Source organism: Alligator mississippiensis, chromosome 13 (genome assembly GCF_030867095.1).
Source record: "Alligator mississippiensis isolate rAllMis1 chromosome 13, rAllMis1, whole genome shotgun sequence".
Taxonomy (NCBI): Eukaryota; Metazoa; Chordata; order Crocodylia; family Alligatoridae; genus Alligator; species Alligator mississippiensis.
The window spans coordinates 45,030,979-45,053,466 of NC_081836.1; the positions used below are offsets into that span (position 1 = coordinate 45,030,979).

At 48.1% G+C, this 22,488-nt stretch overlaps 1 protein-coding gene across 2 annotated transcripts in view; it reads right to left on the reverse strand.

The window, feature by feature from the left end:
- SYT17 (synaptotagmin 17) overlaps positions 1–22,488 on the reverse strand; it is a 78,751-nt gene that overhangs the window by 37,438 nt on the left and 18,825 nt on the right. For both annotated transcript variants that reach the window (XM_006271980.4, XM_059716253.1), the window contains 2 exons: positions 9,310–9,430; positions 8,324–8,479 (listed from right to left, as the gene is read on the reverse strand). In XM_006271980.4, coding sequence (XP_006272042.2) covers positions 8,324–8,479; positions 9,310–9,430 — 277 coding nt within the window. The remainder of the gene's footprint in view (positions 1–8,323; positions 8,480–9,309; positions 9,431–22,488) is intronic.

Below are 22,488 nucleotides of genomic sequence, written 5' to 3' on the forward strand. Positions count from 1 at the left end.
CATTAAGTGTACGCATCTACACATACGCACCCTCAAGGCACATTAAAAATGGCAAATTTAGACTAATCGTGCCTAAATTTGATACCTGCAAATGCACGTATCAAATTTAGGTGCGATTAGTTAAAGTGGATTAATGCAAGTATAGAATCAACACAGCCCTAACTTTAGCACCGGGGTCTGACCAGCTACTAGAAGGCTGGCCTGAGCCCAGCTCCAGGGCTTCTCACTGGCTGCCTCCTCCCCCAGGGCTGGGCTGCTCTCTGGCAGGCCCTAGCTGAAGGCTATAAAAGCCTGCAGCTATTTTATGCCCTGGGGCACACTGCACAGGAGCCTGGAGCCAGTTCACTCCCCAGGAACCCAGCAGGCCCCATGTGCCCACCTGGACAGGCCCCAGGCTGTCTCTGAGTGTCTTGTCCTCTTCCAGAGCTGCTGCTTGGCCACAGGTGAGTGTTGGAAAGGGCTGCAGCTTGCTACACTCCTTGCCCAGTCCTGAGATCCCCCCAGGGCTGCTGCCTGGCTGTCTCTGCCTGGCTGTCCCTGCTGCTGCTCACCCCCACTGTGCTTGCAGGTCCTGTAGTGAAGTGCCTCTGCTATGCAGGTCTTGGCCCTTGGCCAGCACTGGGCATTGATGGCAACCGTCCAGAGTAGGCCACGCAGGGACAGCCATGTAGAGGCCCAGAGAGCTGGCGGGGGACAACCATGTCATCGTCCCCCTTGCTGTTGAGCCCAAGCCCCGCCCACACGCGCACACCCATGCCAACTACCAGGAACTCCAACTAGACCTGGGAGGAGGTGCACAACCTCACGGCGCGCTGGGGCTGTGCTGATGTGCAGCGACAGTTCATGTGGGGCAGGAGCTCGAATGCCCACATTTACGAGACCCTGTCAGGCAGGATGCAGGAGCGAGGGCGCTCTCAGGCGGTGCGGCAGTGCTACGTAAAGTTCAAGGTCTTGCAGGCACAGTGGATGGTCATGACTGACTTCAATTTTTAGTCCAGTCATGCCCAAAAGTCCATGCTCTTTATGCAGGAGCTGACCCATGTTTTGGTGCCCCAGGAGACCAGCTGCACCCCTGCGAGTACCACTAACAGGGGCAGCCTGCCCACGCTCCTGCCCGGCCCCGATGACTCCAGTGACATGTGACCAGAGGAGGGACCCCGGGCCTTGAGCACCCTGCCCCAGCCTCCCCAGCTGCTGCATCCACTGGCAGCTCGTGGACCCTTGCCCAGCGGCTGCCTCACCCTCAGTGCAGCCGCAGACTCTGGCACAAGGAGCAGCCAGCTGCACCACTGCCAGCCACCAGCACTGCCAGTTCCCCCCTGGCCAGGCTCCAGCCTACCACACACCATGGGGCATGGACAGTGGGCACAGCCTGACACCATTGCTGATGGGGAGGCCCACAATAAGCCATCAGCCTCACCAGCCCCAGACACACGGTAAAGTCCTGCACTGGGGAGAGCCCTCCCAGTCCCTGCCCCTGCCCCACTCCCAGCCTGACTCGCCCACAGTCCCCTGGACCCGGGTCCCACCCCCCCCACCCAGCACACAGGTAGGCAGGACACAGTTCAGAACTTTACTGAGCAGCCTGTGTCCCCACAGCTGGGTGGGCACAGGCCTCACACCAAGGAAGGCGGTGATGCTGGCAGTGATGTCTTCCTCAGCAGTAGGGGGCAGGGATGTGTAGTCCTGCAAAAGGTAGCCCTCCAGATGGCAGTGAAGATTGCGGGACAGCTCAGGCTTGCCCCTCATGTCATCCTCGCTCAGGGTCCTGAACCAGGAGTGCAGGTGTTCCCGGGGCACCAGAAGGATTAGCAGCAGTAGGGAGTAGTGGCTCGGGCACCTCTCAGTCTGCACAAACAGCTCATCGTGCATCCATGGGGCACGCTTGGGACACAGCAGCAATGGCAGGGAAGGGAGGGCAGGCCCCAGGGCACCTCCCTGGAGAGGCCCCCTGTGGGGAGAGCAAGGTTGCAGCCAGACCCTTCCCCCAATTGTCTGGGAGCCCCAGGTGCCCTGAGCTGGGCAGCAGCACAGCATAGCGGTTGGCCTGCGGGGGTGAAGAGGGAGCAGGGTCTAGAACTACAGCAGCAGGTGCTGCCAGCAGCCTGGCCTGGCCCACTCTGGGAAAGGGGTGGGAGAGGCAGGCTGCCTGCAGCCAGCACCCAGCAGGCCACCAGTCCCAGGGCAGCAAGGGGGGTTAGGGGGCTCAGTCGGTAGCTGCCAGGGCCCAAGCTGCCAGGGCCCAAGCCTGCCCACCCAACTTACCATGGTCCCCAAGCACCGGTGCATGGCCAACCCCTCATCTGAGGCCAGGCAGCATGCGGCCCCTGATGTACAACATCTTATCTCTGAAATGCTGCAAGCTCTCACAAAAGGCTTCAGTCTCTTGCCTCTGCAGGGTCAACATCTGGAGTGTGGGAGAGCCCACCAGCCCCAAATGGGATGCTGCCTCAGGGTCACTGTTACCCACCGCTGGAGCAGTCTGGATGAGCCAGGAGTGCGTAAGGGACCAGACCTTGCTGTTCCAGCAGCTGGTGGCAGGGGCGGAGGAGTGTGAGGCATGGGATGTACACGAGCAGGCACAGGAGCTGGCCTGGCAGGTGGAGGTATGGGACTGGGTGTAGAGTGACCAATGGGCCTGCATGGAGGCCCTGGAGTGAGAATGCCTGGAGTAGCTCCAGCAGCAGGAGGACACCAACTCCCAGGCCATGGAGACCCTCCTGGCCCTAGCAGCCACGTACATGTGCCCTGCTGCCTGGCCCCTGCCCATGACCCCGCAGGGCCCCTGGGTTCTGCCTGCCCCACAGCAGGCCCCCAGCCCACCTGGCCCCAGGAGGAGGTCCGCTGTTGCCTCCAGCCTACCAGACCCCCTGGCCTGGCCCCCACCCCGGACCTGCCATTATCTACCTGGGCCTGGCCCTGCCGCTCTCCTCTGCACCACGTGGCCAAAGACCCAGCCCCACAAAAGACCACGACTTGCTGGGCTCACCAAGGCCCCCAGACCCATGGGGGAACATCCAGGGGCTGGGGTGCTGGGCTCCCCCACAGCCCCCCCCCCCCCCCCCCCGGCTTGACCAGCCAAAATATTGCAAGTAGTTTTCAATATGTATATAGTTTGTCTCATATATATAGTTTAGAGGTGCACCAATATATCAATTCAATATCAGACTGGCACCAATATAAAGAAAATTGACTGAATCAGAAATTGGTCTGATGTGGCTGATAATTTGGCCAATGAATGGCCCGCGCATGCATGCAGCTGCAGCATAGCACGTAAGTGGTGAGGAGCAGAGCCCAGCAGCTTGGAGAGGTGCATGTAGCTGGTAAGTCTGGTGTGGTAAAAGGGGAGGGGGAGGGGAGGGGCATGCAGGGGCAGATCAAGGCCCCCATGGTGAGGGAGGGAATGGGGCTAGGACTGGGGCTGGGGCAGGCACTGCGCAGCTGGGGCGGGACAAGGTGCGGGACAGAGCTCATCCAGGAGGGCACAGGGAAAGGCAGGGTGGCTCTCGCTTCTGCATGCACTCCAGGAGGATCTGTGTGAGGTGGGCTGCAGCTGCAAGCTGGGGCTGTGCAGGACTCTTCCCGGTGGGGACTGGGCCTCACTGTGCTTGGGGCGGGCAGGCATTGGCGGTGCTGGGAGGGGGGGTTGGGGTGCTATAGCAAATTTTGGGGTGGCTGCAGCCCCCCCACCATAGCCCTCTCCCAGTGCTGCCGTCACCCACCCTGAGCGCAGCCTGGCCCAATGCCCTCTGGGAAGAGCCCTGCACAGCCCAGGCCCCAGCCTGCTGCCATAGCCCACCCCACACAGATCTGGGGGGCACATGGCCCCCATGTCTCCCAGGGTACAAGCAGCAACAGGAGCCACTTCTCGTGCCTCCTGGATGCGCCGCAGCTCTGTCCTGCGCCCACCCCGCCCTTGCTGGGCAGTGCCTGTCCCAGCCCCACTCCCTCCCTCACCATGGGGGGACTCGATCTGCCCTGCCCATGCCCTTTCCTTTCCCCCTCCCCTTCCACCACAACAGACTTACCAGCTGGACATTGCTCTTCAAGCTGCCAGGCTAGTATCAGAAATCGGATCAGTATTGGATCAGTACATCTCCTTAAAAATTGGCTATCAGTATCAACCCTCAAAAATTTCTATCAGTGCACCCCTAATATAGTTTGCATCCTGTATATAGTTTGCCTCATGTAAGTGAGTTTTTTATTATTGGTGGGTGGGGAGGGTGGTGGAGGGGCATTGTTTGTTGAGGGGGAAGGATGGGGATGGGGGTTGTGAGGGCAATAAAGTTTTTTGTTTCACCCATGTGCATGTCCTGAGAGTAGTGCTAGGGGTGAGCAGGAGGTGGGGGTGGGTGGCGGGGGAGGTGGGCTGAAGTAGGGAGTTCGGGGGGGGGGGGAGGGGGTTAAGCAGGGCCTCCTGCAGCCATTTCCCTAGCCCCTGCAGGCAGGTGCACAGCTGTCCTGGGCAGGGAGAGAAGGGGCCTGCTGGGGCCAGCAGGGCCAGCACCATGGCCAGCAGCAGCACAGGGCACTGGTCATCGCTGACAGGGGCTGGGCTGGATCAGCAGGGCACTTGGCACCACTAGCAGGGTCATGAGCAGGCACAGAGGGCAGGAAGGGAACTGGTACATGCTGCCCCTGTGCTGGGTATGTGGCTCCTGGGCAGGGAAGGGGATGTCTAGTGATCAGAGCTTCAAGATGGCTGCCAGGTGCTGACAGCTGGCTCTGGCTTCAACATGGCTGCGAAGTGCTAGCAACCATGTGGCTGGAGGCTGGAGTTTCTCCAGTGGCCACAGAAGGACATGGCAGGGCTGAAGGGATTTGGGACTAGCTTTAGTGCCAGGTCCATGCATGTGTAGACACCTACCAAAAATCACTTAATGCACATTAAATTTAGTCGCACTTATTTCACATGTAGACACGCCCTAAGAGTCTAAAGAAAGAGACAGAAACAGCAGACTATCTACATTTGCATGGAGTCCTTTCTCTGCTGTTTAGTTCAACCTGGGCACATTTACACAAGACATTAAAGGCACAGTACACTAATTCTACTGCGCATTAGCACAACAGGAAAAACTCATGCCAATGTGCAGTAGAATTAGTCTAGTGCACGTTAGCGTCACAAAAAAACGTGTGCTGGCACTAATGCTCAGTAGCGCCAATTACGGCACCAATTACGGCGCATACCTGTAATTACAGGTACTAAACTTAATGCTCCAGAATTACGGCACATTAATGAACGTGTAAATGCACCCCCTGTGTCTGATTTTCTTATGCCTAAGGAAGAGCACTTTATGCCCAAAATCTTGTCTAGCAGCTCTCTGAACTATACAGTTGGTCCAATAAAAGATACCACAAAAACTCTTGCCTGTAGTCTATTCTTATGAATCTGAGTAACTTGCTTTACAAAGTCTTTATCTGTGATAAAGATGAGACATCCAACCACCTGGCACCAGTTTCATTTTCTGTAATGAATAGCTCTGTATTTCACCTACTGCCCCTGATCACAGGGAGCTGATATTCTGTAGGTAAAAAGAGTCATTCACTTCTGCAGAGAGATCACCTGAAGTTCTTCCTGGAATCTTCAATCATCTTTACACATGAAAGAGTGCATTCAAAATGGTGTGCATGCAAAGCAGTGATTAATTATAGACTTTCTACTGAGGAAATTTCTGTGCATGAAGGGCAAGATTTAAATTGCTGATCAGCATCACTTTTGTTATGATATGTTTGGAAACAAGCTAATGGATTGAATTTCAGCATCTTGTACAGACTTTAACATCTGTTTCTGCCATGTAAGAAATGAAAACCTCTAGAATATTTTCTTTCAGGTGCTGGCTTTAAAGGCTGAGAGCTATTGCTGGGTTGTTGCAAAAAACAAAACAAAACGAAACAAATTACCCTCTTTCTTTCCATCAGGGAAACAAACTCCACCACGAACCTGGCTTGCCAACAAAGCTCATGAAACCTCTTTGCCTCTGCCAAGCTGCACAAAAGCACACCACAGCGGTAGCCTCTGGGCTTTTTCCGATCTACACCCCTCATTGCTGATTGGTCAAGGGGCTCTGGTGACCCCACCCCACGCCACTGATTGGTCGAGAGTCCAATCACTCATCTTCAGACTGCAGCATTACGTCTGGCTTCTTGAAAAATGGCACTGAAACCCTTTCACGCTCCTGATTGGTGCCTTCCCTGGGTCACTCACCAGCACTAGCTCAGTCTCGCAGCAGCTCTTTCTAAAACCGCGTGTTCTGTGGCTGCAGGGATTGCCATCCTTTCTCCATATTCCAGTAAGATTTTATTTTATGGAGGGGGAGATTCCGCACAAAACTGTGGGCAATGCCATTTTTCACAGCGATTGTAGAAGCCACCATTTTTCACAGTTTCCGTTAAAATTGTGGAACTGCGCTTGAAGTAGGCCCCAAGTATAGAGATTGTTCCTGCTCCTTCAGGGAAATAAGATGTCAAAAAGGGCAGGGAGGGAGAAGAGATTATGGTGTCAGCCCTAAAGAAAGCAATCCACTGTATGCAGCAATTCCTATATATGTGGAGCTATGATGAGAGAGACTATGCTTGTGTGAGCTAGAGATAATTGGACTCTATTTCTATTAAAAACATTTAGCACAGGCCTGGTCTCCATTTACCAAATCAATTCAACATGTAGCACTTCCCCTGGCTGGGGATAAATTCTTCTCTTGGTTTCTTCAATGAAACTGCACCAGCACAATTCAAACGAGAGCACCGTGTGGCTCTGAATGCATCTGAGCAAGGCACTAAGAAGTGGAAATGAAAGTATCAACAACAGAAACAGAAAGATACCAAATAATGTCTGGTGGAAACTTTCTCTATTTTTGAATGTTGTGCGTTCTTCCTAAGGGAATGAAAGCATGCACTGCAGTGACACACGCAAGGATCTCTCTGCAACTTGAGGTAACTCTGGCTTGCGTGCAAAAATATTGTTCAAAATTCAGAGCCCCACTTGCAAGAATGGGGAGGTTAGCCTACTCAGTGTGGTGCTCAGAAGCTAGCAGCCTTTCACTTTTAGGTCACCAGCTGCAAGCCAGCCAAGGCCAGCAAAAGTCCTACCATCCAGTGACCCAGCTGCCCTTAGCAACTAGAAACCCATATTGCAAAGGCACCACAAGAGACTTTTTAGTTGGCCATCTCAGCCAATGAGCCAAAGGCTGGAATACCATGAAAACCCCAGTTTAACATTCATCTTCTTTACTACAATAGAAAACAAAGGCAGATGCTCCAGTTAAGAGCAGTACTATTACACATGTATGCCACCGCCAATGCCACATGGCGTGATGCAACTAAAATGAAAGTTGCAGCCTCCAGCTATGCAGGTGTGCTTCCTAAATGCTTATCAGCAATAATGAATCTGCACCAGTGCTACTACCCATGTGAGCTACAGAGTAGCTAGGCATCTTCATTTTAAATGCTAGGTTATCCCATCCAGCTCTAAGAAATCGTTCTTCAGCGTTGGTGCCTGTTGAATGTTTTCATACCTCACATAAGAAAACAGCAGAATCAGGAATGCAAAGAAACACCCACCACCCCTCACCATTCACTCATTTTCTCTTCTTCATACTGCTATTTCTTCTTTAAGACACTGGAAGAGTCACACCTGGATCCAAACACCTGGACAGTTCCAGAAGCTCTTACGGGTGTTCAGAGCAGGTGTTTTGCTCTAGGCCCATCATAACTTTTCAGGAAACAAGAAAGAGCAAAAACTAAACTATAAACCTCAGCAGTTCCGCTCAAACATCAGTGACTAATACCAGCCCTCTGAAGAACATAGGCATGAGCAAACCGAACAGAATAGTGGTGCCATGGACTAGCACAAGAACATGGACTAACACAAGATATCTGTATAATTCTCCAAGTAGAAGTTTGGTGGGGTACCACAGTAAGCATTTTTCTAAGGTCTGGGTGTTGGAATCACCAGATGCTCCTTCCTTTATGCCTCTCTTGCACAGAGCTTTGACTTCAAACCAGGCCAGTGGGTATGGCAGAGTTCAGCACTACTTCCCTCCACACATGCGCCTTCCAAGTGACACCAATTAAGAATCAATCTGACAAGGTGTATCACTAGACTATGCCATTCTGCAGGTAGCAACACTAGGAGAATGTTTTGAGCTGATGAGTGCAATGCTAATTAAAGTTCATCAAAAGATGCCAGAGTTGGTTGTGCCCTAAATGACAGCTTCCAAGAAAGAGGTCACCCTGCATGGGATACACGGCATATCTAGGAGGGCTGATGTGATCACTTCTGGCACAGCCAACATAATGTCACACTAATAGCAAGAAAACATTTTACCTGTGAATACTAGGCTGGCGCTTTCCAGTTCTTCTTGTGGCACCTTGAAACTGAAGGATTCATTGTAGAAGGGATCTATTGTACCCTTCATGCAAGAAGTTTTCTTGGTTTTTGCTAACTTTAATCCATGGACCAGCTGAATCTTCACAAAGGGATCTGACAGAAACACAAACACAGTTCCAGCTTTACAAGTGCAGTTGGTCAATATTCCCATCTCATACAATTCTGAGCAGTCAGGGCCAAAGATATGGGGAGCTGCATCATGCAAAAAAATGGCATTAGTGAGTAATTTAGGCTGTTATTATGCCAGGCACTAGGTAACTTGTAGTGGAGATATACGAGTCTCAAACAGCAGGTTTCAAAATGTTCCCCACTGATGCTGCCTGGAGCACAAATAATGGAGGCATCACAGAGGCCAAGTATGTTGCTCTCAACAACAGATGCCAATATTCTGGATACAGCGGCAGCTGGAGACAAGGAGATATTTCGCAGGGGTAGGGGGTAATTACCAGCTGCCAGAATGATTGAACTGGCTTTATCCATATTGACAAAAAGCAAGGGATGGGTGAGTGGTCACTGCCAAATATCACACAGCACAGCCTTTGCAAAATTAAATAACTTTTATATTTAACATTCATGTAGTACTTTGCATCTAAAGGGCAGGCAAACATTAATAAAGAGTCCTAGGCCACAAAAGCTGGTACAGGACTATGATTTAGAAAAACCTGGTTCCCAATTCCCTGTTCAGGCCCACAGATTTTGAGATATATGCCTGTGAAAGAAAAAAAACTCCCATACTCATTAGAACTTTCCAAAGCCATTGTATTAATATGAGTTAGGTGTCCAAATCTATAAGGGAGCATAAAAAAAACTGGAGTGTAAGTATATGGGATAATTTAACACACACACACACACACACACACACACACACACACACACACACACACACACACACAGAGTAATTTGAGAAATACACTGCTCTTTACCTGAACCTTGGCTCATATCTGTCTGAAGAAGCTGTTTTGCTCTAATAATGTCTACGTTCAGTCTTCCTGCACTGGGTAGGTAGTTTAATGATAGCAGCAGCTCCCCCAACTCAACTTCATTCTACAGGAAGAAAGAAATAGAAATACACACAACTGGAAACTGAGAGGGAAAGACAGGCAAAGACAGGCAAATTAGCTGCTAAATGTCTCAAAAATATTTTAAATCACATTGGGTGCCTGTACACGTGCAAGGAGCCAGCTCAGACATGCTGTAATTACAGTATGTCAGAGCAAACTCAATTAATCGAGTCTGCTGGAGCATTCTAATTAGCACACTCCAGCCAGTCTCCATGTCTCATGTATCAGTGTCCTCATGCTTCAAAATGGTGCCAGGGGTGCTTTAGCTAAAATTTGAACGAGCTTTAGTTAAGGCACCCCCGCTGCCATTTTGAAGCACGGGGATGCTGATGCACGAAGTGCTGTGGCAGCTTTAATTAGAGCAGCTCTTGGAGCTGCTCTAATTAATGCACCCCTTCCCCACCCCGCCCCACCACCACCTCCAGAGCACGTGTAAAAATGCCCATTCGGTTTTGATCCTTCCCCAGAGCTGTTTGGTGCTTTGCACTGAGTAGGGGAAAGGCACGGATACCATCCCTTTGGTCTGACCTGAATCAGACCTGAATCAATGAACTCTCTTGTTTTAAAACTGCCATCATTTCCCAACACCAAACTGTTGCAAATCAGGCGCACAAGAACTGCAGTTTCTCCTTATTACATTTGAAATTTGTCCACACAATTTTGTTCCTAATTTCAATGTCTTTGATTCACCATTCCCACACAAATGTAGGCTCAAACATGCAACAGAGCCACATCCAGACCTGCCACTGACAATCCTAGGGATGGTAGGCACGGGGTGCTTAAAGAGGAAGGCCTTACATCATAACATTTCCTTTGTAGCACAAGCCCACAAAGGGAAAAATTCAGAGGTGGCATTCATTTAAGAACCTACCTAGTTACATCCAAATATTGCAGTGTCAGGCTTAACTGTGTACTTGCTTTTCAACAGACTGTCATGAGCTTAGTTTTGCAAAAACATACCTGTTGGTCCATGATTTCCTTCCCCTTTTCTAAATGGTATTTGAAACAGAAATTAAAAAAAAAAAAATCTGAGAGCTGGTATTACTAACCAGTCCACAAACAGGACTACTTTAAATATAAAATGATGTGAGCACTTTTGAAACTTCTTGATGTTGTTATTCTACTTGTGTTATATGACAAGACATATCCAGTGAACATCGTTATAGATTTCACCACCGCAGCTCAGATACCTGAAATAACCAAAGTACTATCCTAAGCTCACAACCAGACATGAGCTTGTGCCCAAATTTCCACATATAGATGCTGGAAAAGCTCAGACTCAGACCCAGCTCTGACGTTCTTAGCTTGTCTTAGCAAGGAATGAGACGTATGAGGTTGTTACGATCACTACATAACAGTAAATGTGTGTAATGGCAGCCACAGCACCAGGACTACATAAGTAACAGATGAAAGGCTTCGAAAGATGCAAAAGTAGTTAGAGCTTTGTGGAAAAAAGCCTGTAAAAAACCTAGAATTATGGCCAAGTCAACCAAAGTACAAGAATCAAGGTAAAATTCAAGGTAAACTAGGGCAGAGCCCTGAATGAACTAGAAGTAGGATTCCAGAGAAACTGGGGGCGATTTCTAAACTGTCCTGTACAAACCGGGCAAAACATGATCATTTTTGCTCTGGGATGTAGTTCTCAGTCTTGAGCTAGAGTGAACTGCAGTATTAGAACAAAATGAGAAGTTTTTCACTCCTGGAAACCACATCAGCTGCTCAGATCTATCTGAATTAACTGCAGCATCAATGTTACTCTCCTGCCCCTCTGTTCTCAACTAGGTGACTATGATCTCACACAACCCGGAGCAAGGTATGCCAGAGACAGTTCAAATAAAGGTGCTTTTTGACTCCCTCCTCCCCCCACTTAAAATAAATGGGTGTTAATTCTGCTGTCATTTTTCTCCTGCCCCTCAGCATCTCCTCTTCTACATTACTCCTACTAACTTCTCAGAACTACAAGACGAGGATGCATTTAGTGCACAAGGGAAGAGGTGACAGAGTAAGGAAAGCTCTATGCTTCAGATGTAATATAAAGCTGTAGTTTCAACTGGATAAGGCACTCTTTTCCACTTCCTGTGGTTTTCAGTCAACTGTCTGGCTCCATCCAGAGATAGCTAGAGTGAAGCTACAAAAATGGCCAGGTAGCAAGACATTCCTCTGCAGCTACCCTCACACTTCTCCAATCTGTTAGTGCAAGCAAAGAGAGAGTGAAAGACAGTGGGAATGAGTCAGGGGTAGCGGTGTCCATCAATAATGGTCATAACATCTTTGTTTCAGTCCCCTGACCACAACTAAACCACGATGGGACAAGGCTGCACCACCCAAGAACCAGGGTGGCTGGTCTGGGGCTGGGAAGTAGCTTAATGGCCTATTTCCTCTCAGTGGGAGTTTATTCATGGAATCAGTGGGAGTTTATTCATCGAAAAGAAAAAGCTGAGAGTTTCCCTCCAGACATCTCATTAAATCAAATGAGTATTTGGAGCAGCAACCCATAGGATCACAGGAGAGCGGCTATGAAGGAAGGAAAGTCCACTCTCAAACTTTATGCATAGAGTGAAAGGTAAAAAGTTAATCTGTGAAAGGCAGATACAGCCTTCAAGGTTTTTTTGTTTTGTTTTGTTTTAATAGGAATTAAAATGGGGGATTGGATATAAAGCCAGGTTCCATCCACAGCCTATTCAAGAAGATTCACTGCACCTCTACACAGACCTAACCAGCCACCTGGAGTGGCAAAGGAACCAACTTTTGGGGAAGACCCTGAGCTGTTTTCAGTGGGGCTTGCCCAGGAGACAAACTCCTTGCTGGTGTACATCAGGTTAGTGGAATCAAGTAGAGGCTAAATCAAATTGAAAATGCAAAAATATGGAAGGGGTGTAGGTTGTATGAACTCCACTTCATCAACCTCCTGGATACTAAAAATCATGGACTAAATATAGACATTGGATTTATGACACATTATAACCTGCCTGACATCTGACTCCCCAGGTATCTCTCCACTATTCATCCCCCTTCTCTCTCGACCCCCCCCCCCCCACGCCCCCCAGCTTGTCTCTCACCCATTGACTCCTCAGTCTACATTTTCACTGACTACCTGTCTTGCATGCATACCAGCCCAGCCGCTGGCTTCTTTACTTGTCATTCCATCCAGGAAGAGCACACACCAACTGCTGAAACTTCCTTAGCCTGACGAAGGGTTTTTGAATCCGAAAGCTTGCTTAATAATTGTTTTCCAACTATTTAAGTTGGTCTAATAAAAGATATCAGATTCACCCAAAGAACCTTGTCAGAATATGAAAGGCAAATTATTCTTTTACCATGACCATAATCATCACAGCCTGTTATAACTTTAATTTCCAAGTTACCAGAGATCATTCTTATTTTACCTAAACAGGACAAAAATAGGAAGCTCTTTCTCCTCTTGTTTTCAACCATAAGGAATTCAGACAAAACGCTGGCACTCTAACACAAATCATTATGGGTGCACTGATAGAGATTTTCTTGGCGGATACCAATAGACAATTATTCACCACGCATATTGGCCGATACCAATCCGATAAAATGATTTACAGGAATGCAGCCAGGTAGCATAGAGTGCAGTGCCCTGCAGGCAAGGTTGTGGAGGGGAAGGGGCATGGAGGAGGGCAGACGCCTGCAAGGAGGGCAGACTTAGGCCCCCATGGTGAGGAAGGGAGTAGGGCAGGGGCTGGGGGTGCTGCCCAGCCAGGGCAGTGAATGGGACCGTGGGGCTGAAGTGGGATGGAACCACAGACAGCTCGTTCAGGCAATGAACATCACCACACTTAAAAATAGGGGGGGGCCGCGCTTGACTAACTCATCAAATGAGCTTTAGTTCAAGTACTGCCACCACCATTTTTAAACACAGGAATGCTTTTAGGAGTGGAGCAGAACCAAGCAGGGTGAAGGCGGAGGTGGGCTGCTCACTGTGGGCTTGGGGCTCTCCGTCCTGCTGCCTTTGCCCCAGGAGCCACACACTAGCCGTGCATCCCCTGCCCACCTGGCAGCAGGAGGCACAACTCATCACCCCGCTGCCGCCAGGCAGGCAGGAGGTGCATAGCCAGTGCAGGGCTCCTGGGGCAAAGGCAGCAAAGCAGAGAGCCCCATGCCCATAACGAGCAGCCCACCTCCACCCCACACACAAATCTGGGTGGGGCCACATGCCTCCCCATGCCTCCCCTTCCTACTCCCACACCCCCAGGATGAGCTGCCCATGGTTCCCTCCCACTCCCCACCCCAGCCCTGGGGTCCCATTCACTGCTCTGGCTGGGCAGCACCCCCAGTCCCAGCTCCTTCCCCACTCCCTCCCTCACCATGGGGGAGTCAATCTGCCCCCCACCCCTTCCCCACAGACTTACCTGCAGGGCACTGCTCTCCCCACTGCCCGGCTGCACTCCTGGCCACGTGCATGCTGCGGCTGTATGCGTGCACAGGGCATCTTAGGGCCTTGGCCAGAAGGCATATTATATTTATTGGTACGTTATCACCTACACCAGCCAAAAAAGCCAATAGCGAGTAACGTTAATTTTCCTTTTATCAGTGCCAATCATTTCTGGCACCGATATATCAGCGCACCTCTATAAATCATTATTACTGAGGTAACTCCCTTCCATCAAATAGCCAGAATCCCACTCTTGACTATACACACAATGCTCAGCCCCATGGTAATTCCAGCTCCTCATGAAGCACACCACCGTGCCTAATTTCAGCACAAAACTGGCATTTCAAAGAGAGCTGTGAGGTGTTTAAAACAGTCAGCAGAAATGTATTCTCTTTACCAGCTGCTATGTTTTCTGCAGAGTTTCTCTTACTCTGATTGTGTGTGTGCTTGAGGAGTTGCTACCAGCCACCCCTGAGATTATTCCGTGCCCTTCATGGCTGGTTAAAGCCAGCAGAGAAACCTTGGGCATATTATTTAGCTAGAGTCTTCTTTAGCAAAGCAACACACTAACCATGCTTAAAACAAATGCTGTCTATGTCCTGGCTCAAAAAAAAAAATATCATCCCTGGATGTGGAGTGCCTCAGCAATTATTGTAACATCCTGTGCTCCTGACCCCTCACAGTGCATCATGCCAGCCCTCAAGGCAGATATCTGCTTGCCTACATGTTGCTGATACAGAGATTAGCTTGGCCTTGGGTTGATTCCAGCATGTGTTTTTGTACCCTATGGAGTCAGCACTGAATTAGAAAGGAAACCACTCCAGATGACACAGCACTTTGTTTCACTCACTGTCAGAGAAGAGGAGACAAGGCCTACCAGAGCCAGTATTTCATAATCTTGAAGGGACGGTCACAGGCATGGCATACCTGGTATAAACGCTGATGTGATCAGTGCAATCCTGAATCTTTTCACTGCCTGACACAGATTCGGAACCAGGTATTCTCCCATCCCTAGTTATCATTTTATTACATACCAAGGTAATAATAATACTACCAGTTACATGCTATTTTATGCATCTTCTTTGTCACATACATACCTTGTTCAGCTGCTTCACTGCATAGTTTAACTCCTGCAATTTCCAGCACATTTGGAAAATGCAAGTTAGGAAACTGTAACTTTTATACTTCTATACAATAAATTACCTATGACTTCTTTCAGGAGCATAGCTAAACATCAGTAACAAATTCAACATCAAGGATTCATCCTGTACATATCAATCAAACCATAGATATAGAAGTGTGTGGTTTGACTAACTCTTTGCATGGAAAAGCAGGGCTCTGCAAGTCACCCTAGGCTCAGGTGCTAAAAAATAGGCATTTAAATTCAGAATAATTACTTCCCAGTCACGCTGGCCAGTGAACCCAATTAGTTCCAAACAGAATCTAAAGGAGTTTGAAGCATCCCCTTGACCCTGAAGAAACTGCCAGGATGGCCATGCTTGCCTGAGGTCTAAGGCTAAGTACAGACAGTCAAAAGCCCAAGGCTAAATTAATTCAGTCTTCACAGGTTGGTCTAAGCTATGTAGACTGAACTGATAAACAAGTGAACAGACATTCACTTTTGATTCTGGAAACACAAGCACATGCCTGCAGTGGCCAAGGCCAGAAGCCAGAGGGCGCTAAAGCACACCTCCCTGCTCAGCTGGAACAGACAGCTTGGGCCATGGCTAGGCCGCCCTCCTTGTGGGGGGCGGGGGAGGAGGGCAGGATTTGCAGGGTAGATGCAAGGCAACCTGGAATACTGGAGGACTGTCAGTTAACTTGAATCTGGAGGGGATCTGGGACAGAAGTTCAATAAACCAATTTTACCTAAGTCAGTTAAGTTTGATACTGCATTCATCCAGGTTTATTTTAAACTGGCTTCAGCCATTTTGAACGTGGTTTATGTGCACTGAACTTCTGTTGTGTAATAGATTTGAGTCGGTTTCCAATCACTTACACCAGTTTATGTATAATTTTTGGTCCCTAGCCTTTGAGTCATCACAGGCAAAATCCAGGAAAGTGTAGGGTGAGATTCAGGGCATCAGGCCCTGCTATGTCAGGGACAAGACAAAGACAGCATGGTTTTGTAATAAGCTTGAAATATAATTACTTTCATAAATGGTATTTTTAAATGGTGCCTCATTTTGCATACACAGAGCTCAGACTTGCAAATACCGATTAAGCACTTACTTGTCCATTTAGACTCATAGGACACTTACACACATGCTGGGATCCTGCTCCAACACCCTGGAAATCCAGCGTGTCAGAGCTGACTCTATAAATGGAGTCTGCTAGAGCACATACATTGACGTGCTCTGGCAGCCTCATGTGTCAAGTGCATCAGCAACGCAGCGCGTCTCCATGCTGAGAAAATGTGCTTTAAAATAAAACATGTTTGATGTGCTTTAAAATTCCAAACACCTCACCGCCATTTTCTTGGCATGGGGACGCATTGCGCTATTGATACAAGTGATGTGCAGGCGCTTTTAATCAGCGTGAATCACTAATTAAAAGTGCTCGGCACCACATCGGGAACACATGTAAAAATACCCATAGATATAAGCATTACAAGCATTAAATGGATGTGGCTGATCAAAAAATGTTTTTTTAAGAAAGTTTATCGCAATACAAACATAGCCATAATGTTACCTAGTAATCGATCCTCCCTAAGGGCTTGTCTACATTATAGAATTGCTGCTGGTACAGTTACCCTGGCATAGATTTGTCAGCAAAGTCCCCAAAAGGTGACACGGTATATGTTAGCAAAAGTATCTTTTCTGCCAGTCCAGGCATACCAGTTCTCTGAACAATACCCATTAAGCCCACAGAAGCTTTCTTCTACCAACTGCTATATCCACACTAGGGCTTTTGCCATATGTGAGCTTCTCTGTGGGCCTGGCCCACGGACTTATGCTGCCAAAACTTTGTTGTGTAGATCATACCTAGTAAAAAGATAATTTACAGTTCTCATCTTAGTAGGCTGCTTTGACTTATCCCTGACTTATGTATGGGTAACTCTATAGAAAATATATAAGAAATCTATAGAAAATTAGGGCTGGAAGGGGCCTCAGGAGGTCATCTAGTCCAATGACCTACTCAAAGCAGGACCAGACCCAACTATCTCATCCCATCTTTGTCTATCTGCGGCTTTAAAACCTCCAAGGATGGAGCTTCCACCACCTCTCTGGGTAACCTGTTCCAGTGCTTTACTACCCTCCTACTGAGAAAGCTTTTTCCTGGTATCTAACCTAAACTTCCCTTGGTGCAACTTGAGACCATTGCTCCTTGTCCTGTCATCTGCCACCACTGAGAACAGTCTAGCTCTATCCTCTTTTGAACCCTCCTCAGGTAGTTGAAGGCTGCTATTAAATTCCTTCTCAGACTTCTCTTCTCTAGACTAAATAAGGCCAGTTCTCTCAGCCTCTCCTCACATGAGTCAGGTTCCCCAGCCTCCTCGCCATTTTCATTGCCCTCTGCTGGACTCTCCAATTTATCCACATCCTTTCTGGGGAGTGGGGGAAGCAAAGCTGGACACAATACCCCGGATGTGGCCTCACTAATGCTGAATACAAGGGAAGAATCACTTCCCTTGATCTGCTGGCCACACTCCTACTAATGCAGCTCAGCATGCTGTTAATATTCACAACATGGGCACACTGCTGGCTCATATGTGGTTTATTGTCCACTGTAACCCCCAGGTGCTTTTATGCAGAGCTGCTGCTTAGCCAGTCACTCCCCAAGCTGTACTGGTGCATGAGATGTGCAGGACTTTGCACTTGTCCTAACTGAACCTCATGAGATTTCTTTTGGTCCAATCCTCCAGTTCGTCAAGGTCTCTCTAAATCCTATCCCTACCCTCCAGTGTATCTACTACTCCCCCCCCCAGCTTGGTACCATTCACAAACTTGTTGAGGGTGCACTCCATCCCCTCTTCCAGGTTGCTGATGCAAATACTGAACAAAACCAGCCACAGGACCAACCCCTGGAGCACTTCACTTGATACTGGCTGCCAACTAGACCTCAAGCCATTGATTTCTACTCTCTGAGCCTGACAATTCAGCCAGTTTTCTATCCAGATTTGGTCTACATTTTCCTAATGGGATATTACAAACTATTGTGCATTATGGAATTGATCCAAAACCCACCAAAGTAAATAGAAAGAGAATTTCTGGCTTCAACAGGCTTTAGAGCTGTCCCTGTCTGCTAAAATTTCCATTAATACCTTTTCTGTATAAAACCACTTTCCGACTTATTGCCAGCAATGTCCAAATGCTGCATGTTTTGATTAATTGTCTTTTAGGAAATAATGTGCAATCCAAGCCACACAGACCACATCAGAATAGGCTTGCTGGAAAATGGTAAAAAGCAATCGTCTCAACGGCCTCATTCTGGAGCAGAGCTTCAAGTGTGCTTTCAGAAATGACAAACAGCATTTTCAGTAAAAAATACAGTTCACTGAATAGCTTTCCATACAAATGACTCAGTGACTTGCAAAGGTATTTAACTTAAGAAGTGAACTGTATCTGATCTTATGCATATATATTTCCACCTCAGTTGTAGGAATTTGAAAGCTGGATTGTTCAAAACCTGCCATTGTGCAAGCAGTTGAAGCAGATGAGACTACAATTCTCAACAAAAATATTTCTTTGAATTACTATGCAACCTTACATTTCTTTCCTGTTGGGTTGAACAGCACCTGCACCCATTGTTTATTAATAGGTTTATGTGCTGCTCCTGTTCATTGACTTTGCTCTGTACTTTTATCATATCACTTGCAATTGTCAATAGCTTCACATAGGATCCAATTAACAAACAAGTTACTAATAAACCAGTTGCTTCAAGGAAACCTTATGCACAAGTTGGAACTTACTACTTTGAGTTCACTGCTATTTGCAAGACAAAGTTCATGCTGTTGAGGATCAGCAGTGATACTTCACTGTTTAAGGAGAGACCTGGGTCAAAGCATTTGTATTGGAGGTGAACAGCCTGTTCTAGCAAAATTGGTGCTAAATGGACATTTGTCTACACAAATAGACAAATGTCTAGCAAAATGGAGAAAACTGGAAAAAAAGGCTGTAGAGTACATTGTAGTTGGTATAAAATGGCTATTTTTATTATAGCAGGTTATTTGAGAAGTGACCCAGTCAGAGGAAGCTGGCAGCCTTTTCTTTCCGTATTTGAAAGAAGTTAGAAGCCTTAAAACAAACAAGTCAGGCAGGTTTGGGTGGGAATGTTTCTGATTTAGGGGAGCCTGATAGAGAGTAAATATGGCCTGAATTCATAATCTATAAATATGGCCTGATTTCATAATTATCAGCTCATTTCTTCGCTTTGGTTTATACAGGTATCTCTATCAATAGGAAAAAAATGTTTAAAAGTTTTCCCCAAATGGCTTTGTATATTGAAGCACATTTTTGTTACAAAATGGGAGGCTTCTCAAGACGGCTGAGAGAGTTAATGGAGAAATACTAGGCTCTGACAGGTGTAGGGATTGAACAAAGGAGTATGAAGTGTCATTTTTACTTCATCCACAGTACAGGAAAGAAAGTGTCTGAATTTCTCTTTTCCAAGGCATTTTTACTGAACAACAACAGAAAGCTGCTGGTTTTGCTATTATTGGTCCATTGTTTATTTTGCTCACCCGCTTCCTTTAGGTACCACCATTCAAAAGCATAAATTTAGTTACCATTGTTATCTGGATGACACACAGCTTTGCGTTTTGAACTCAGGTGACCCTAGAAAAGCAATTTCCTGTTTGATTAGGTGCCTAAGTGACACCAAGTCTTGGATGTCTGAGATTGTCCTGAAGTTCTGATTAATGTTTCATCCTTAGCAGTTTCTTTTCACGGGTAGGTAATGCAGCCAATTATTTGGGCTGGTAACCTTAAGGTTATTTTGGTCTCACACTTTCTGCAATTAGGATGTGGGCTGAAACACACCCACGCACCTATGCCCATGCTCCTCACCCAAAAGCTTTTCTGCCATTTCTCAAACAGGGCAAGGTGGTCTCAAAGGAAGCAAATCCCTTAATTTATGCCACTAGAGCATCTCATTTGGATTGGTGCAGAACAGTGTTCACAGGCCTTCCAGACACTCTATTTTTCATTATTAGAACATGTGCAGCATCCTGCAACTAAAAGGCTCCCCAGCTCCAACATCTTACATCAGCATAAAGATCTAGAGAGTGCTTCTAATGAAGTTGCAAACTGATTTTCCTACTCAAGGTTATCCATGCCATTCACCCCCCTTAGAAAAGTTCTGGTTAGTGCACTCTGCTCCTATTGGCTTCCTACAGTATCCTATGGCACATGACTAAATATTGCCGGATGTGTGAATAACAATTAAGCAGGAATTGGGAACAGCAAATGGATTGATACACTAGGTGTATTGAACCCAGGTAAAGCAGTCTTGAGACCCAGCTTACAAAATTCCCTCTAGTTTTGCCAATGAATTCTTGTATGACTTTGGGCAAGATACTTATTCCTTCTAGCACTGGCTGGGGATAAGCTTCCCATCTTCTGTGGCTGCTGCTAGGCTAAATTCTTTAAAATCTGTCAAGCCTTTCTAACTTGGAACAGAGGGAGCTAGTGAGCTACACAGTGGGTGTGTTGACACATGCAATTAATGCACTTGAATTTTCTATGAAAAAAATTCAGGTGCATTAGGGGCACATGTCTGTATACGCACCCATGAAAGGAATAAACTTGAGCCAAACAGAAGCAGCCTAGACCAAGTCTGCTCCTGCCCTGCTCTGCGCCTTTGCAGCAGCCATGGGGAGCTCCAGATCCCATGGGTACAAGCCCTGGGCTGGCAGAGGATACCAGGGTCAGGCCTGGTCTGCAGGGGAGAGCTGTCCCACCTCTGGGGGCAGCTCCCAGCTGCATGGAGCTCAGGATCACAGCCTGGCTCAGCAGCGCTGGATTGGGGCGATGCCCCGTGCCTGAGTGGCAGCAGCGGTGCCCTGATCTCTCCCCTTGCTTTGCTTCCAGGCGGTGGAAAAGCCTGGGGTGAACTTGTTGGATCAGTCTGTCATCAACAAAAGTAAGGAGGCGTCTGCCTGCTTGGCAGCCTCGGACCCTGCTCCAGTCTCTGGGGCCAGTTTTTGGTGAGCACAGTCCTTTGCAGCTCAGGGTTGCTTTGCCTCCCAAGACACTCAGCCACAGGGAGGGCAGTGATAAGCTGGGATCCCCAGCCCATGCCCCATCTCCTGCCCAGTGGTAGGGAGAAGCGGGAGCTGAGCAACACTGGGACCAGGGGCACTCGCATCTCCCTGGCACTCGACAGGAGCTGGGACATGGGCTGGGGACAGCTCCTCCCTGCTCTCCAGAGCTTGGGGCTTAACCAGGCAGCTGTTGTGGCCCCCTGCTGCCTGGGCTGACAGAGCAAATTGCTCCTGGTCAGCGTCTACACGTGCACTTTGGTGCAGTAGTTCAAAGCACTATTTTCTAGTGCCTGTATCTGTGAGTGCTAGAAAATGGTGCTTTAAAATTAATCTACAGTGCAGTAGTTGCTGTGCATCCCCAGTATTCTTAGTACTAGTGTACCACCAATGAACATGCAAGAATTTAACTGCAGAAATCCCACCCCTATTTAATAAGAGTTAAATCCCTTGCCTAGAGGGACTCATCCACTAACACCAGCCTACTCTGCCTCTTGTGTGACAGTTTCCTGGTCCCAGGTTGGGAGGAGGCACCCTTATCTGGCATCAGATCACTACTATATGAAAGGAAAAGTCTGAGTAGAAAAAGGACCCCTCACTAGTTCATAGAACCAATCCACCATAATGAACTTGAACTCCAAGCCATAACATACCAAGGTCTGTGCACAGTTCCTGCAACTGAAAGGCAGGAACTCTCCTGCTCCTCCTTTAATCAGCTCTTAAGTTATGCTTTGTTGCAATATTTCAGCATGAATCATTATTCAGCAATGTGACTCTTGTCTCCCTGGTTTTACCCTATTTCCTCTGTCTCCATTCTCTGTCACCTACCTGTTCTGTTGATCACTAGGGTGGAGACAGAAGTGCAACTCCCCACTGTAACCGAGAATGCTTTGTGGGAAGCGTTCTGAGTTACAACGATCCCCCAGACCAAACAGAAGTTCACTGTTTGTTCCAGGAGGGGAGGGGAATCTAGCTGCTGGGTGGGAGCCTGCAGCAGGCTTCCTCCAGCAACAGCCCCTCCTCTCTTCCAGCCTGTCCCTGTTTCAGAATGGGAAGGGGAAAGGGAGGAGAGGGAGCGTGTTCTAGGTGCTCCTCAGCCAGCACTGGAGGGTGAATTGAGCTCCTCCACCTTCAGGCGGGGGAGAATGGGGAACTCTAGCACACTCGTCCCACCCACCAGTGGGGGCTGAAAAAACCCCAGACTCCCTGTCCCCTCTCCTGTTCTGAAAACAGCTCGAGGGTAGGAAACAGTGCAGACAAAAGTTACAGAAGACACCCTGTTTTGAAATGTCTTCATGTGACCCCTAGTGTAATAAGGGTTCAGATTTTCACCTGATCTGCCATTTTTGAAGCAGTCTGCAGCCATGCACTTGTGTTTGGTCACGGCTATAGACCATTTTGTGTGGCCAGATGGGCCAAAAATTGTCATGTCTGTCTGAAC